Here is an 18,550-nt window from a genome sequence, read left to right on the forward strand (position 1 = left end):
TTTATGTTTTCAAGTGATATATAACTTCTGATGATTTCTAAAAAGTGATAGAGAAAAAGGCAACGAGGAAGTCTTATTTTTAAACAAAGGTCAAAGCTCCTTTTGTAATGTAGATTTCTGAGGGTGCACTCTTGTCATAAATTCATCTATTACTTTTCCTACATAATTTTTTACAAAAAATATTGGTAAAAAAAATATTTGGGAGTCTTAGACCTTTCCAACAATATATAGTTTGTCAAGATCAGATTAGATTTGATTGTAATATAGTATAGTCAACGTAGGTGTCCCGTATACGGGACGGGGTGACATTTAACAGGTTAAAGGAATGTTTGAGAATAGGAAAAATAGCATGTTTTATTTTAATTCACACAGTATTTGGCCTGGCTTTAATGACATTTACAATTGTTAAAGCAGCACAACAGCTTTCTGGTTTTCGTAATATTAACAAAAGATTTTCAAAAGACAAACAAAAAACTATTCTATACAGAAATGAATAGACATTTATGTGAATAGCAGTTCGGAGGGACGAAATTCACCACTCCAGCTCCACTGGGTATTTTCCTGTGAGGCAGGCTGTGCAATGACCAAATCTAGTAGTCTTGGTGCTGATCCTCGCATCTTTCCCATGTGACTCTATCCCACTCTGAACGGCAGATACCAGGCCTTCAACTGACAAATAACGGACACTTGTAGCACCTGCTCAGAGCAAAGAAAAAACAAACCCAATAATTATCAACTAAAATTTTCTGTTTTCAGATGGGAAGTGTTTTTATTACTTTCATAATTTGTGTATTCATTAAAAAACCTTAGCAATTAAACAAATCTGCTCCTGACTTACCAATATAACCTGCTATATCCTCAAACTCTGGTTTGTTAGCAATTAGCTCCTCTTTGGTAGGAATGTTAATGCCCATGTAGCAAGGGAACCTGATTGGAGGTGATGCAACTCGAATGTGGACCTGTGATGTGTCATGTGATGAGACAAAAACACTGTGTCTGTGAAAATAGATCAAAGCAGCAAACATACAGTACTGATTCAAATATATTTTACCTCTGTGGCACCTGCTTCCTTCAGCAGTTTAATAATAGGGGAGATGGTGTTGCCCCTCACAATCGAATCATCAATAAGCACCACTCGTTTGCCAGCAAAGTTATCTGTTAACGCCCCAAACTTCTTGGCAACTCCAAGCTGACGTAGGCGAGTGTTTGGTTGAATGAATGTTCTGCCCACGTAGCGGTTCTTACACAGCACCTCTACATATGGAAGCCCAGACTGAGAAAGTGACAGAATGTAACACTTTTTAATGGATCAGAAACAATAAAGCATTATAGCAGATGTGCACAGCATCCTTATTACTCACTTGTTGTGCGTATCCTAATGCTGCAGGTGTGGCTGATTCTGGAACAGTGCTCACTACATCAGCATCAGTGGGAGCCTCAATGGCCAACTGCTGTCCACAGCGCTGCCTCACTGTATACACCATCTGACCTGTAACACACACAAAAATACTACTTATTTCACCTAATATTACATAAATATATCATTAAAACCCTTTACATAATACTGAATAATATATACTACCGTTCCAAATTTAGGGTCACTAAGATTTTGTTTTAATGTTTTTGAAAGAACTGATTCTTAATAAATGTTATAACTAAATATATTAAATATCAGTGTTACATGATCTTTCAAAAATGATTCCAATATGCTGATCTGCTTAAGAAACATTTATTATTATTATCAAAGTTGAGACTGGTTGTGCAGCATGTTTTTTCAAGATTCTTTGATGAACAGACATAAGTACAGTAGTTGTTTAAAATAGAAATCTTAAAATGCTTACTATCTTGACTCACTTTTGAGCAGTTTCAATTACTGGTGAGAAAATAGGTTTTAAATAAAAAAAATATGTTTTTTGTTTTTTTGTTTTTAGTAGGCGACGAGAAAACTGAGAAAAAGGCCTGTGGTGTTCCCTTTTACTTAAAAGGTATAATTGCTTCCCAGGTGCTGGAACAAATGGCTGCCCACTGCTCCGGTTGTGTGATCATGGTGTGTGTGTGTGCACTTGGATTGATTAAATGCAGAGCACCAATTCTGAGTATGGGTCACCATACTTGGCAAATCAGAATCAGAAAGAGCTTTATTGCCAAGTATGTTTGCGCATACAAATGTCACGACTTTCACTTCTCTTCACTTTCACTCTGTTTGATCAGACTAACTGTGAGCTGGGATACAAAAATGTAGAAGCATGATCTGAAATTTTAACAAAAAGCATCATAAGACAGACTTGAACAAATGGGGAAATCTGAGTGCAGGTAATATGGAGAAAGTGAACACGCTGTTTATTCACACTATACTACCAACATCTGTAACAATACAAGGTGGCTGTAAATCTTAATAACCCCAATCATTTGGTTTAACCCAAATATTACTGTTAAATCACCATCTTTCCTTTCACTCAAAAGATAAGAATGATCTTAAACATTATGAACTTACCTTCAAATATGGAGTCTGGCCTGGCGAAGTAAACATACTCAAATATGCAGAAGGCAGGAGGGTCTCCATCTGGCCGTGGGACAACACTCAGGCTCTTCACTCCATTTTTAGAGATCTGGATGATCTCTCCAGGCTGTACTTCACGATAATACCTAACAACAGAAAAATTAAAACACATGCACAATAAACAAACTAAATGATTTGAGAGAAGGCTTTGAGATGGAAACTCCTTTAAAGAAATGCATAGATAGTCAAAAAGAGTAATCAAAGTGTTTCTGTTAGAATGATGTGAACATACTTTGCTCCAATGGACTGGAAGCTGCAGGACTCAGAAGAGACCACCCAGCCTTCAGTGTCTGTTTCTTCAGCACCTACAGAATTAAAAAACAAGTTTAGCACCATTCTAGACCTAATGTACTGCACAGACAGGCCACATGCACCACTTCAGACTTTATTTTGCATCCTGTAACATGCACAGTCATGAATACAGTGGGGATCGAAAGTTTGGGCACCCCTTGCAGAATCTGTGAAAATATGAGTAATTTTCAAAAAATAAGAGAGCTCATACTAAATGCATGTTATTTTTTAACAGATTCTGCAAGGGGTGCCCAAACTTTCGAGCCCCACTGTATATACATATTCCTCTTAACAGCCCCCAAAAATCATGGAGAAACACAATTAAGCTACTACATTTAAAATACTAAAATGAAAGCTCAACAGTCACACTCCATAACATTTTAATCTAAATTGATGGTCTTGACACTATATAATTGGGCCTGTGTTTCTGTTGTAGTATGATTGTGTCCATGTTGGTTTCAGAAGTTGATTACCAGTTGTAGCATGTTGTACCTTATAGTTGTGTGTGAGAGCTATTCACAGATAATACATGTTGTTTTTATTATTATTATTATTACTACTAAAATTAATTAAACAATAAAAAATATTTGCCATAAGAATTTTAATACAATAATAAAAATGCTTAATTATTCGATTTTACACTATAACTATAAATTCAATATTTATAATACCAATATTTATAGCCCTTAACAGCACTTAAAGCATCTGTTGTGTTGTCATCAAATATAGGAAATTCCTAAAAATATAAGTGACCAAAACTCATGACAGATGCGGAGATGTGACCTCAAACCCTTTCCCTCACTGCTCAATCACACACCTGAGCTGTGCAGTCTGGAGATGGGCACTAGACGTCCAATAGAAAGAGGCCTGTTTCCATAGGGGTCTCTCACTGCATAGATCACATCTTTATACATCACTAGCAGTGAGTACGAAGTAGGCGTCTCAGTCATCAGGTTCTTTATACTGAGAAAAACAAACAATAAATATACATAAAAATGAAGACTGCAGAAGTGGACTTCACTTTGCAATCAGCAGTGGTGGACAGTAACAGAGTAGCTTTAATTCATTACTGTACTGTACTGTATTTTTCAAGTATCTGTACTTTACTGTAGTAGTTTTATTTGGATTAACTTTTATGGTTACTTCACTATGTTCTAAAGCATAATATCGTTCTTTTTACTTCACTACATTTCATAAAACCTATCGTTACTCCTTATAATATATCAGTGCTCCGACACGCAGAAGCGGTGTCTAATTCAAGAATTAACTGATTATTTTCAATGAAACTTTTTAAATCGGTTTGCAAATCGCACCAAACGAATTGCATCGGTTCTCGAGTCGACAACTCACTGATTCAAATGAACAGTTTAGTTCGCGAGTCAAAATTTCCTGTCTAAACATAAAATTTAATGAAGCGTCTTTAACCCTCTGCATGCCAGCACATTCACTTTTAGTTTTTCCTGATCCAGAGAGAAACCTTAAGTAACTTGCCAAACTGAAATGTATTGTTTGACTTTTCTTATGCCTTTTTAAAATTCAGATATGTTTTTATTCACAGTATTTATATCTGTAAACAAAAGGAGGTTACATTTTTTTATTTAAAAAAATTTGAGTATTTGTAAGTAGTTGTTTTAAGCTAAAATGCTAAACTATTCCATGTTTGACTCAAACTGAAAGAACAAAGAGTTTAATTTCTATTAAGGTTTATAGGAATTCTAAGACGTAGCCTAATTAGTGATTTGAATAATAAAGTAACTAAGTTACTTTATGGACAGAGTAATTGGTAGAGTAATTTAAATTCACTATTGATGTAATCATTATTAGTAATTAATTACTTTTTGAAAGTAACTTACCCCACACTGGTAAGTTTAGATAATTTTTAGATATAAAGTCTAAATATTTTTATTCAACCACCTAGACAGATTACATCACGGGGGAAAAGAAAGGGTGTGATGTTCAGAACATGGTAACTACAGTAATGATCAAAGTGGGAAGTCATGCCCTCTGGGGGCATTTGGCCAGGGGTCTTTTTACACCACAGACAAGTTTTTAGAGGAAAAAAATCATTATGAAAATATAATTATTTCCCTTCAAATATTCTTCCTAACTTCAAGTCTTATTCTCATGTCATATATAACTGTGATGTTCTACAAAACATTTTTTTTATTGGTTAAAATCTGATGGTCAAATCGGTTTTCGCTCATGTACATCGCAGTGTAAGCTTCACAGTGAACATTACTACATCACTCTCATCAATGTAGTCCATAACAACTACAAAAATATATCTTGACTCCATATTGTGGTTATTTTGGGAAAATCCCAGGTATTTTGAGCAGTAGGATTATAAAAAAAGTTTTTGCTCATGTAAAATTAAACCAAGTAGCCTATATAAAATTGCAAAAATCTATCTATAAGTACTTTTTTACTTCAGTACATTAAAAAGTACTTTTACTGGAGTGATATTTCATTATATGTATCTGTACTTTTACTCAAGTACTTGATTTGTGTACATGCACAACTTACCGAGCCAACCAATCAGGAGTGTCTAGCTCCTCCATGGGTGGAGTCAAAGCTAGGAGCTGGGTAATAATTTCACTGTCTGAGCTGGTGGAGAGGCCAACGCCATGGCGCATAACCTACAACACCCAAATACTTTATATCAAATAGAACAAAACCTCCTCCCTTCTCCTGAAACTGTATGTGGATTCTCATGCAATCCTAAAGAATCGAAGCCCACCTTCTTGCGCAGTGCGGAGGCATTGACCAGTTCCCCATTGTGTGCTACTGCAATCTTGCCATGCAGAGTGTCTACCACAAAAGGCTGGCAGTTCTGCAGCTCTGAGATGCCCGTGGTGGAGTAACGTGTGTGTCCGATGCCTAGGTTACCATTGCGCAGTTTCAGCAAATCCTCTGCTTTAAAAGCTGTATTCACTAAACCCATGCCCTGTGAGAAGCAATTATGTCAGGCATGCCTAATCTTGCATTTATTGCTGTATGTTGACGTGTTGGCTCAAGGGACAGGAACAAATCATGTTTTAAGTAAGAAGCAGATGCTATATGCATAGAAATGCTGTGTTATTCCTACATTACCTTTAGGGTGGTGTATGTTGGTGGGTTTGTTCCAGTACTCATGACAATCCCAGCACTCTCCTGACCCCTATTGAACAAAGAGTACAGTAAAAGAGGGTTTTTTTTTCACATTAAAGATCTACAATAACTTTAGGTTATTTAGATTTAGCAGTTGTCTTATACATTCTTACACATACATACCAATCACAAATGTGGTGTCAATTAGTTTATTCAGCAGGGACACATTAAAATGCTAAAAAAAAACAGTAAAGATATTTATAATGATACAAAATATTGCTGTTTCAGAAAAATGCAGTTTGAAAAGTAGCAAATACTGACACCTGGAGATTACACAAAAGTTTTCAGTTACTGATTACATTGTAGAAATTATCCATTTACAATCTGGCGTGATTCATATTGTCAGTGTTCAAACCAAAAATATAGTAGCTATGTGACCTAACAAAAAAATGTAAAGGCTTTTATTAAGCTTCTAACATGGCTTAAGTCTTAATCTCATGATGTGAGAGTGTAGCCTACATGATTTTTTTATAAATTTCTTGATGTGATAATCTTTTCTTTGAACAAGGGAATGTACCTTTAACAATAATAATAATAATAATAATAATAATAATAATAAAGTGCAGATATTAAGAAACATTTATGGTGTTTGTGAAGAATTGATATTGCATGTGGTAATCTTAGAAAACATGTCTTTGCAAGAATAGTCTGAATAGAGAATGTGTCCCTCCCATTCTTTCCCGATATTTTACACGAACAAAATCAAAATCAAACCAATTCTGTTTCAATGAGTGAATGACTGCACAGTGTGTGATTAAAGCAGATCAAACTGGTTTATGTGAAGCGGTTAGGCAGAGAATGACAATGAGAAAGAGGGGGAGGAGGAATGAGAGAGAGAAAGAGAGAGTATGTGTGTGTGTGTGTGTGTGTGTGTGTGTGTGAGAGAGAGAGAGAGAGAGTGTATGAGGGAAAAGAAGACAGAAAGCATGAGGGAAAGTTTTGTCAGTTCATCCCAAAGATGTGACCAAATAAACACAAAAGACATTCGAAACTGACGTGTTAGCACAGCCAAATGCCTCTGAGCCTATTCCACGTGTCTTACTGAGTAAAGATCGACGCAGCAAGTGCAGCTCATTCGCCAAGCCACTTCTCACATTTCTTCCCTGGCCCTCCCCCGCTGCACACAGCTTAAGCCAGTCATGTGGCTGTTCTCGGTCACGTGGCTGTTCCTAACTGGCTCAGTCGTCTGGTTGCCTTGGACACTGAGCTTAAAGTCAACAGGGAGGGGGAGCAGAGAGGATAAAGGCAGAGGCGAACTAACAGAAGCCATTTCTAGGCAAGCTTAGAAACATGGAGCCTGAAACAGACCAACAAAAAAGGCATGCTGGTGAGGACAAGAGGCAGAGGGACACACCTGGACACTGGAGAGGGGAGGAAGTGAAAGCACTGCTTTCCGTGTGGAGGGAGAGACAAGCCTGGGAAGAGGAAGAAAACAGGGCCAAGTATGAGGCTATCTCAAGCCGTCTGAGAGAGCTTGGGGTGTGTAGAGACTGGATTGACTGTAAGGCTCAGAGTAGGAGCATGGCTCTTCCAGACTGGAGGCCTACGCAGACCAACTACAAACACTCTTCAGCAGATAGCAGGCCACCGACCAAAAGGCCTTACATGGCAGATGAAGAGCCGACGGCTGTCAGAAGAGAGGAGGCTGCTTCACTGCCAGGTCTTCAGGAAGGTAACTCTCACATGATAACAAAGCTACGATCATAAATGCTTCATTTTTGAATGAAGCATTCAAGTTCCAGTTGGATATTTGCTCTTTTTTATATTTTGTGTGTAACCTGCATAATTAATTACAAATATAAATAATATATATATTTTAAAAAATTTATAAAATAAAACATTTTTTATTATAACAGTGGCTCTCAACCAGGAGCCAGTGCCCACTATGGGGCCATAAATTTACTACATTTAAAATAAGACAAAAACAAGCATTAAACTGTCCCTCCCCCACCCTTTGAAGAGAACAGGACTTCCATGGTCTTGAAAAACTTGTCTTACTCCATGAGCATTTTTTTATGAATACATTTTTCTAGTTATGCAGACAACTAAAATACTTTAGCTAATATATATATATATATATATATATATATATATATATATATATATATATATATATACATACACACACACACACACACACTTGTGTCACATGGCCAAACTTTGTTGTAGTCGAAAAGTCAAAACAAAAACCTGGTGGATTTTTAAAAACCCACCTGGTGGGTGTGCAAATCCCACCCCATTGTTTATATTAAATTTTCCTCTGCCTGATCTTGCCAAACCTGTTTTTAAGTGAGAACCAATGTACTTCTAGGGCTGGAAGGAGGGAGGCACTGGTCCGACAAGGAAGTTCGGGCTCTACTTACTGTTTGGGCCGACAAGGAGGTTCACAAGCAGCTCCAACGCTCCCACAGAAACAAGGCCATCTTCCAGGAGATGGCATGTCGGCTGGAGCGCCAACACGGCGTGGTGCGAGACTGGAGACAGTGCCGCACCAAGTATAAGAACATGAAATATGACTACAAAGTCAGCAAGAGTCAAGGCCGGCCGATAAGGTTCTTTGCTGAGCTTGATGCTATAATGCAGGGTAAAGACATCGAGGGTGGATTTGAAGAGAATGAGTCGTCTAGGAACATACCAGACAGGAACCAGGTGGCCATGAGACGTGAACCTGTCGAAGAACAGGTGATCAAGATTGACGACGGTAAGATGTGTGTTTTTAATTACAACAAAACAGTGATGGTACAAGATTACCATCAAGTTCATCATCTGCATCTGTTCATGATTTCTTTAAGATGAAAGTCTGGCAGAGACGCAAACAATAATGACTGCCGCGACTCATACCCTGATTGCAAGAGAGGCAGGTGAGTTCTGAGATAAACATGAATGTTGTATCAACATCTTCATTTTTTTTTACAAAAACTAATTTCTTCTTCAGCAACAGCAGCAGCAAACGAGATGAACATAATCACAGTTCACGACTCGGGCAGAAATTGGAGTGAGGAAGAGGTGGCCGCACTGCTTCAGATCTGGGCTGAAGAAGGCATTCAGCGACAGCTACAGGGCTCAACCAGAAACAAAGACATATTCGTGCAAATTTCACGAAGGCTTCTTCAGCAGGGCGTGGAAAGGGACTGGAAACAGTGTCGCACTAAGTACAAAAACCTGAAGTACCTCTACCGCTCTCTGCAGAGAGGAAAAGCAGATATCGGAGATCCTCGCCGTGTCATGAGATTCTATGAACAGCTGGATGCCCTTTTGTCCAAGCCTCCTAGAAGTCGTCTGAGTTACACTGAGTTTTCCGACACAAATAGTTTACTGAGGAACTCCAGGATGTTTACTCCACCATCCTTTGATGAGCACTCCATGGGCGGACTTCCACAGGAGGACAATGACATTGTTGCGGTTAGATATGACCAATCACCCATGGATGAGGCCGCTTTGAGATCTCCTGCCATTTCTGCAAGGGTCTTTCGGAAAAAAGTTGACACCCAAGGCATTTTAACAAGACCAGAGGAAGTGTCAGATGTTGAATATGGGATGCCTGAAATGAATGCCAGGATACTGAGGTCAAATGGCAGTCCTCAGATAGAATATGAACAACATGTCTCCACTGACTCCATATACGATGACACTCATAACTACAGAAGGAATCCAGGTAATAAAATTATTATACCAGTGGTTCTCAACTGGTTTCGCATCCAATTTGAAATTAGATATGTGGTGGCCCAAAGCATGACCAAATTTGATATCATGGGAAAAAAAAGATTTTACAATTAAACAATTGTAATAATTTAAAAATATATATTTTTAAGACAATAACACACTGCAACAATACACCGATTCAATTCTTGAATCAATATTTATTGTAGTCATATTTTATTTTAATTTGCAATGCTTTGTTCATGGATTTTGAAAATGAGGGCATATTTGAGGATGATGCAACCAGTCCATTCATCATTTTCTGACGAATTAAATAACAGTTTGATCAAACACAAAGCCTTTGACGTCAGCAACACAAGATATGGGAAGTGTTTTCCTCCTTTAAACATGCAGAAAGGCCTTTAATAATTACAGAAATTTACATTTAATTATTTGCACTTAGTATCGTTTCTTCATCTGCTGGTAGCAATGCTATCAGAACAAACCCTTTTTTTTTGCTCATGGCCCACCAGTTAAGAACCACTGACCCATGATCCTTTTAAATGAAATGTTTTGTGTTGTCTCAATATGTGTGCCTACATTTGCAATGTAGAAAGCAGTGACCCATCATACACAAGGGGAGAGCATGCAGTGGCTACCAAAGGAAGAAAAAGGAAAGCTGCAGATGAAGGTTTTGCATTATTTTCTCCTCAATACAGAGACAAACTCAAATTTGTAATGAGCAGAGTGAGAGTGAGGTGTGAGTTGATCATGTGACTTCAGTTTGACTAATAGAATCAAGACAGGAATAAGAACACATTTACAGGATAGACAGCATTTCATAACAGATGCGGCACATCAGTGGCAAACAATCCTGAACTATTTTGTCATCTGAAAGTTTAAATAAAAGGGATTGGAACTAAGAGTCATAACGCTACAATAAAATAAATATTAATTACTGAATAGATAATGGATTCTGACAGAAGTATCAGGTAACACTTTAGAATAAGGTTCCATTAGTTAATGTTAGTTAATGTATTAATTAACATGAACAAACAATGAATAATACATTTATTACTGTATTTATTCATCTTCATTAATGTTAGTCAATTAAAATACAGTTATTCATTTTTAGTTCATGGCAATTCACAGTGCATTAACTAATTTTAACAAGCACAACTTTTGATTTAAATAATGCATTAGTAAATGTTGAAATTAACATGAACTAAGACTTATAAATGCTGTAGAAGGATTGTTCTTGCTTAGTTCATGTTAACGAAAGTAGTTAACTAACATTAACTAATGGAACCTTATTCTAAAGTGTTACCAAGTATCATATTAAGAAATTGTCAGTGAACAAAGATGTTCTTTGACCCATATAACACTATATCTTGTGTGTTTAGGGGATCATTTGCTTTGTAAACAGTTTCATCAGAGCACTGATGATGGAGAAAGCAGCACAGATTGGTCTGAGAATATAGACTTCCAATGCAAAGAAGAGGAGGATCCATACATTCCGATCATGGAGATCACCTCTATCTGTTCAATGGCATCTAATGCAATCACATCTGAACAATCGGTGAGACGGCAAGACAATGGAAGTCTATTGATGTGTGATTCAACTGCATGGCTGCAGGCTATTGCAAACTATTATTATCATTTCCTTGGGCTTCATCAGCATTTGTAAGGCATTATAATATCAAAGGGGTCATATGATGCGATTTCAGTTTTTCCTTTCTTTTTGGAGTGTTACAAGCTCTTGGTGCATAGAGAAGATCTGTAAAGTTTCAAAGACTAAAGTTTCAAATCTAAAGAGAGATTCTTTATAAAAGTTAAGACGGCTCGTTCTAACGCCCCCACATCTCTACGTCACTGTGGGAAGAGCTTCATAACACCGCCCAGATGTTTTTGCAAAGAAAGGCGGCATACCTTTTATTCTCGTTGTAGTATTGTTGTTGCCGTCGCTAACGCTATGTTGTATAGACGTTGTGTGTTTCACTGTGAAAGTGAATCTACTTTGTTTGGCCTTCCAAAAGAGGACGATATCCGCTTCGTCATGCCTGGAGCTGATCTGTGCTGGTCGCTTAGAAAATACAACAACTTTGCACTGTGGATCGCCAGATTGCCTTTCACTGTAGATGAAGCCGAGTCCAGCCCGGGGTCCTCACATGTGGCTGTCGTAAGATCCTTCATAGAATCCGGCTCACCTCTGCTCACTCAAGCCGGCCTCCGGCCTCTGCTCACTCTGCTCTGCTCGCTGTTTCGTTAATAAAGTAAAACTACTTTGTTTGGCCTTTCAAAAGAGGACACAACTGGAAATCATGTTTATATCACATTTATAATGGGTTTTATGTCAGTGTATCGTCGCTCCGGCTGGACTCGATCACAATATGTTAAGGGGTGTAACATTTACACAACGCTTGAGGTATTCAGCCAATCAAAATGCACTGGATAGTTGGCCAATCACAGCACACCTTGCATTTCAGAACGATGAGCCCTGTAAAATTGTAAAAAAAATCTACGGGGCATAGAAGGAGAAACAATAATGTACAGTATGTGTAAAATTATGCGCTTCTTGAACCTTAAACTACATAAACACATTACACCAAATAATGTTCTTTTTAGCAGCACCATATGACCCCTTTAAGAAAACAGATTAGGTCATTGCAAAACTTGCAGCAGTGAATTATTCATGTTCATAAATTAAGAACAAAACATTTTTAGTTTGTACACCATCCATACTATATGTTAAACGAGGTTTATTTAATTTGGGAAGATTTTTTTCAACCACAGGGAGATCCATGCTGGGAAAACATAAAACATAAATAACCCAGCCTAAGATTATTTGCTGGTTTTAGCTGGAGTAAATTAGTCTTCCAGCTTGACCAGCTAAAAACTGGCCAAAACCCCTAGAAGTACATTGGTAAAAATGCTAAATTTGGTATACTTACTTATGATCTGTAAAGAAGTATAGAACATAATGTTTAAGCAAAAGCTTATTGAATATTGGGCTACCAAGATTAACTGAGGACAAAAGATTGCTGGTCTAAGCTGGTTTAACATGGTCTTCCACTTCACCTTTAAAATCCAACAGAACAGCCTGGCCATGTTGGGAAACCAGCAAGTTATGTTTTTCAGCAGGGATGATCTTAAAATGTTTGTTCTATAGTCATGGTCTCAAACTCCAGAATAAAAGTCACCTCTATTGGAACCAGTCCTTTAGTCCTTACCTGTGCTGCAAAGCAACAAGTCCAAGTGTCAAAATTTGCGCGACCTCCAGTTGTGTTGGCCATTCCCCCGCAGACACGCAGCCGAACACCCCGCATTCCTCCCCAATGCCCGACTCCTCAAACTCCATATCCTCCTTTCTAAAGCGAGCTATATGGGTTTGTATTGTAAGCGTGTATTTGGCTGGTCACTCGAAGCACGTGTTTCGCAGCGGAACATGCGGCAGAGGATCTGGCAACACAAATGAACAAAATCGCCAGCTTTGAAGCACAGGCTTGAGAAGAGGAAAAACAGAAAAGTTTTGTGGGGGAAAAAAAGAGCAAGTTTTGTCCAACCAATAAACGTACAAAGTCTGGTGGATAAATCAATGTCTTTCGCAGCATTACTTCAATTGTAGTTTGTAAAGATTCCGTAAGATTGTTTGCTTCGGTTCAATAGATAAGTATTTTGTCTTTTAAAGTATGCAGATTAAGATTTTGCCCACGTGGTAAAGATGGCACGACTCTGATTGGTTTTTATGAATCGACAGAGTGTCGCAACGCTTTGCTCTCCTGAAAATAAATTAGCTGAGTCTCGCTCTCCTCCTCGACATACTTACATAAGCCTTTCTCCGATCAACAAGTAGTTATTGAAACGTTTGGTTGAAACCCAGCAACATAGAATAATCAAGTGTCTAATAATATTTTGCAGGAAAAACGAAGATCAACAGTAATGGCGAACACAACAGGTAAGTTTGATTTAATTTGTCTGCTTGATTATTTCTGTTATCATGTTTTGACTCCGTGCACTCTGCAGTTGCGCATTGAATAAAAATCACCAATATGGCATGAGTTAATACTTCAGTTCTTTTCTCTAACGATCGGTAATATTACTAGAGGTAATATAAGTATTTTCAGTCAAGCTAAATCAGAATAGGAGTAAATGATAAGGCTTCAATAATTAAGTAGAAATGTTTTAAAAAATAGTCTAAATCAAGTTTTTAGAAAGTATCTCTCTGTTGTTAAACGTATAGTCTTTTGTTATTAAAGATTTTCTCAGAAAATTGTGTAATGGCTCTAAAGAAAATTAAGTGGTGGGTGCATCCATCAAGAAGAAAACACTTTTTACAATTTTTTTTTTATTTATTTAATCAAACGGTATTTTAATTTTTCTTAGACTCGGTCAATTTTTCCCCAGCAGATCTTTTCTTAATAAGATCAAATATTTGACATTTAAAATTAAATAAATTGATAAAAATAAAATAAAATTGTCAAGCCATCATGAGGGACTGAAAGAGACCTTATTGTTTTATGTTTTTCAGAAAAATGGCTTCCTTCGTGTTGCTTATGCCATACTGATTTTTATTTGGTGTACAATTTTGAAATAAAAATATATATAATAATACTGGTATTATATATTATTATATTAATATAATAATGGATTGAAAAACTGCTTATGGCTATATTTATTGTCATAATTTCAAACCCAAATGTGCTTGTGTCACCATAATTTGCAGTGATTTACATCTCAAAGTCACATACACTTACATCAATTAACATGCATTGTTCTCTTGGTTTTTATGTGAAGAACTGAAACTAGGTCAAAAACTGAATGAGGGTAAGACCAAGCAGATCTTTGAGCTTGTGGATGAGCCGGGTCATGTTCTGGTCCAATCTAAAGATCAGATCACAGCGGGCAATGCGGTTCGGAAGGATCAGATGGAGGGCAAGGCAGCCATTGCCAACAAGACCACCAGCTGCGTGTTCAAACTTTTACAGGATGCTGGTGAGATTTCCTTTCTGTTGATTTGTTTTTATTTCGTCTTTTGACAAGCTGGTTAATTTATTTGCACATTTGTCACAAACAATATTCATTCAAAAGATTGGTGGTGTGCTGTAAACAGGCAAGCAAGTATTTCTCAAAAGTTTTATCTAGTTGAAGACAAGAGAGGCCCAAATTCAAAGTTGCAAGAGGGCATTTACATTTAAAATAGTTTGCACAACCTCAGCAATTTTAGTGAATTAAAGTTGGTGTGTATACTCTGGGGAAATGACTGCCATGTGACAGCCATGCTTCCTTTAATTAAACTGAAATGTCACGCATGCTTGCTGTGTCCAGGCTGTTAAGACTGCTGTCCCAGTTTCACTTTGTAAAAGCATTTGTCTTTTGTCTGTCATACCTATACTCCTCACAGTCAGTGTCAGTATATATCTGTTCTCTGCTTGTAATGCCATTAATTTACTAGACCAATAATTTGATCATTTCTATACACAGTAATGTGAATCATGACTCTACCACTCTCTTTCAGGGTTCAAGACGGCATTTGTCAGGCAGCATTCTGAGACCGCTTTTGTGGCGTCCAGATGTGAGATGATACCCATTGAGTGGGTCTGCAGACGAATAGCCACAGGCTCCTTCCTCAAACGCAACCCTGGGGTCAAAGAGGGCTACCGCTTCTCTCCTCTTAAAATGGAGATGTTCTTTAAGGTGAGGTTCTGTTATTTAGAATTAAAGTTGTTGAGAAGGCATTTTATCAATCACATTTCACATATTTCCTATATTGATGCCCTCAGTTTTTCTTCCATCGTTCAGGATGATGCCAATAACGATCCTCAGTGGTCAGAGGAGCAGCTTTTGGCAGCTGGTTTTGAGTTGGCAGGTTTGACTATTGGCCGCTGTGAGGTGGACATCATGAGTAAAAGCACAGTGGCCATTTTTGAAGTCCTGGAGAAGGCTTGGGCCACGCAGGACTGCACGCTGGTGGATATGAAAGTAAGAAACCGGAGTTTATTGAACTAGCACTTTTAAAGGACGTTTCTGTTAGTGTAACTGGTGGTAGTGATAGTTGCTACTATTGATTCCTATGGTAAATGTTTAATGCCCATTAACCATAATTTTAGATTGAATTTGGTGTGAACGTGACAACAAAAGAGATTGTTCTGGCTGATGTGATTGACAACGACTCGTGGAGACTCTGGCCTGCTGGGGATCGCAGCCAGCAGAAAGACAAACAGGTAAAACATCTTATACATGTCAGACATGAAAAGGATTTACACTAAAATTCTTCACTGGAGTAAAGCTAGCCATCATTAAGAGTTTATTAATTTTGAGGAAGCAGATGTCCTGCTATGATCGAGGTCTTTCCAGATATTCGTTGATTAGAGAGAATTGATCTACCTGTAGTATGATCTGTATGACTGTGACTGTCAGTTTAAATGGTGTTCTCTGTGAAGGTGTACCGTGACCTGAAAGAAGTCACTCCTGAGGCCATGCAGATGGTGAAGAGGAACTTTGAGTGGGTTGCAGAGCGAGTCAAGGTACAAAGTTTTACAAAAACTTAATTTTTACACTTCCTGTAATATAGCGATACAAATCACACTTTTTTCCCCCTCTCTATTCATATTAAAATTGCACAAGTTAGCATGAAATTCACCTCATTTTTTAAAATCATGTTTTTGGCTTAAGGTTACTTTGGAAATGTAATGGGTCACAAATTGCAAGTTACTGTTTTAAAATGTAATAAATATTGTTACTGTTTCAATTACTTTTTTAAAGTAATGGTACTTATTACTTCTGATTACATTTCAATTGCTTTTTTTAAAATTTCGAATGAATGTTTTCCAACGTTAATAATTTTCAAAACATTTAAATCCGGCAGGTCAGGGTTAACCTTAGTGTAGTACTCAACAACTAATAACTGTCAGACTTTCAACATTTTTCATCACTTAATTTCATTTTAAAGCACCGCCACCACAAAATCTGACTTTAGCGCTTATTTTTACTTTGAGATCATTCTGGAAATAAAACAGTTATCGAAAATATATGTATATGTGTCCTGTTCTGTGTCCTAAACCGTGTCCTGAACTATTTGTCTTAAATTTTAGAGCAGTCAATGCAATTTTGGAAAGAGATCAGTTAATCTGTTTGTGTGTGTGATGCTACCTCAGGTTTGATATTAAAACCTTCTATGTCAATAGCATTTTAATAGTTGGCAAACATATTTTTCACTGAACTGTTTAAATTGCACCCTTATCTGATTTCTGGATTAAATTATTTTTAAATTTCAAGCATTTCAAGCATTTTTACCACTCGCAAATGTGGCAAATCATGTGGAAAAATTCTGTCATTTACTCATCCCTTATGTCGTTTTTCCTACTGTGGAAGTCAATGGGAACCACAAACTGTTTGATTACCAGCAATCTTCAAAATATCTTTTTATGTTCAAAATAAGAAGGCAACTCATACAGATTTTGGAACGACATTCATTACACTTGCATGTCACAATATAGAAGAAATTGTCTGCCGCTAGTCCACTTAATCATGATTTTAAAGATCCTTAAGTAATAAAAACTGACTGCAGTCAATTTAATTTATCATAAACTGCATCAAGAAGCTGAACATTAAAGTAGAGCTCTGTGACCTTGTGCTATTTAGTTAATTCACCCAGATCAGGCTTTCACACCATTAACCTCTTAAGACCGCAGTGCCCCCACATTCCAAGTCTTGCAGAACATCTAAATGAATTATCCCAGTCTGAATGAACATCACCAACCTTTACTGCCTGAAACTTTTCACTTTAGAATGGGATTCCTAATAGATCAAACTGATTATTGTTGTTGTTTTTCTGCTGTCAGTGACATATAACCAATATCACAATAAGGCTATTTTTGTGGAAGAACCTGAATCTGATGAGAAAATGTTTGTGTGTGCATCTAGCTTCTCCTAGAGTCACAGGGGAAAGGAAGGGTCATCGTTCTGATGGGCTCTACTTCAGATGTGGCTCACTGTGAGAAGATCCGTAAGGCTTGTGGCTCTTATGGTATTCCCCTGCCATCTTAGAGTCACCTCTGCCCATAAAGGCCCTGATGAGACACTCCGCATCAAAGCTGAATATGAGGGTATGACCAAACACAACTACATAACTAACACTAAGAACAGAATGTCTTTTTTCTGCAGATCTATTATCTTATATAAAATGTATATTAAAAAAAACCTACTAGTGTTAGCTACAGTGGTTAATATTTCAAACATCAATATTTTAATCCAGAATGCTTTAAGTAGAGTGTTATTGCATATATTCAGTACTTAATTAAATCTATGAATATTATTATTTTTTCTCAGGTGATGGCATACCAACCATCTTTGTTGCAGTGGCGGGCAGAAAGTAATGCATTAGGTCCTGTGATGTCAGGAAACACTGCGTATCCGTTATTAACTGTCCTCCCATTACCCCTGACTGGGGTGCTCAGAGGACATCTGGTCATCTCTCTTCGCATGCCTAGTGGTACAGATAGATTTAACTGTCCTTAAATATGATGTGATTATCTGCACTCTACAACAGAGTCAGTCAAAAATTATAAACAGTAATATTGTGAAAAAGACTGTTAAATTACATAAGAAAATAGAGAAATTCAACTTTGATATTGAAATATTTTGTAACATTGTAAATGTGTTGTGTTAAATAAAAGTAGTATTATTGTCATTATTCTTTTAAATCTTGCTGACCCCAAACTTTTGAATAGTAGTGTACATTGCAGTTATTGTAGGTGTAATCCTAAATAATTCTCTCGTTCTTTCTTTTTCAGGTCTGGTTTGCTCCACGGTTCTTTCTCCAGAAGCTGCCGCTCAGTTTGGCAGCTCAGATTTCTGGGTCTAATGACCATTTGGTTTGGGTCAAACTTCGAGCATCCATGCTGAATACCTGGA

The 18,550-nt window shown here is 37.3% G+C and overlaps 1 protein-coding gene and 1 pseudogene across 6 annotated transcripts; one reads left to right on the plus strand and one right to left on the minus strand.

The window, feature by feature from the left end:
* Positions 1–326: 326 nt before the first annotated feature.
* Positions 327–13,430, minus strand: LOC113100361 (amidophosphoribosyltransferase-like). 6 transcript variants are annotated; one of them, XM_026265183.1, is made up of 12 exons: positions 13,213–13,430; positions 12,868–13,096; positions 5,942–6,008; positions 5,589–5,795; positions 5,375–5,487; positions 3,669–3,814; positions 2,793–2,865; positions 2,495–2,646; positions 1,362–1,489; positions 1,052–1,273; positions 839–959; positions 327–696 (listed from the first exon to the last, which is right to left on the minus strand). In XM_026265183.1, exons 2-12 carry the CDS (start codon positions 12,993–12,995, stop codon positions 533–535), a joined length of 1,521 nt encoding a protein of 506 aa, XP_026120968.1. In that variant the 5' UTR covers positions 12,996–13,096; positions 13,213–13,430; the 3' UTR covers positions 327–532. The 6 variants fall into 6 exon arrangements, with proteins under 6 accessions (XP_026120968.1, XP_026120969.1, XP_026120970.1 ...); XM_026265184.1 differs by lacking the exon at positions 13,213–13,430 and adding an exon at positions 6,122–6,173 and having other exon boundaries at positions 12,868–13,001; XM_026265185.1 differs by lacking the exons at positions 12,868–13,096; positions 13,213–13,430 and adding exons at positions 6,122–6,173; positions 11,567–12,087.
* A 28-nt stretch (positions 13,431–13,458) lies between these two features.
* LOC113100363 (multifunctional protein ADE2-like) lies at positions 13,459–18,500 on the plus strand (annotated as a pseudogene).
* The last annotated feature ends 50 nt before the right edge of the window (positions 18,501–18,550 follow it).

Source organism: Carassius auratus, unplaced genomic scaffold (genome assembly GCF_003368295.1).
Source record: "Carassius auratus strain Wakin unplaced genomic scaffold, ASM336829v1 scaf_tig00217263, whole genome shotgun sequence".
Lineage (NCBI taxonomy): Eukaryota > Metazoa > Chordata > Actinopteri > Cypriniformes > Cyprinidae > Carassius > Carassius auratus.

Coding starts and splice junctions, on each gene's coding strand:
- LOC113100361 (XM_026265183.1), bottom strand. CDS start 12,995: ATGGAGTTTGAGGAGTCGGGCATTGGGGAGGAATGCGGGGTGTTCGGC. Junction 5,796..5,941: donor CAACATACACCACCCTAAAG/GTAATGTAGGAA, acceptor TGCTTCTCACAG/GGCATGGGTTTAGTGAATAC. Junction 1,490..2,494: donor GCCAGACTCCATATTTGAAG/GTAAGTTCATAA, acceptor TGTGTGTTACAG/GTCAGATGGTGTATACAGTG.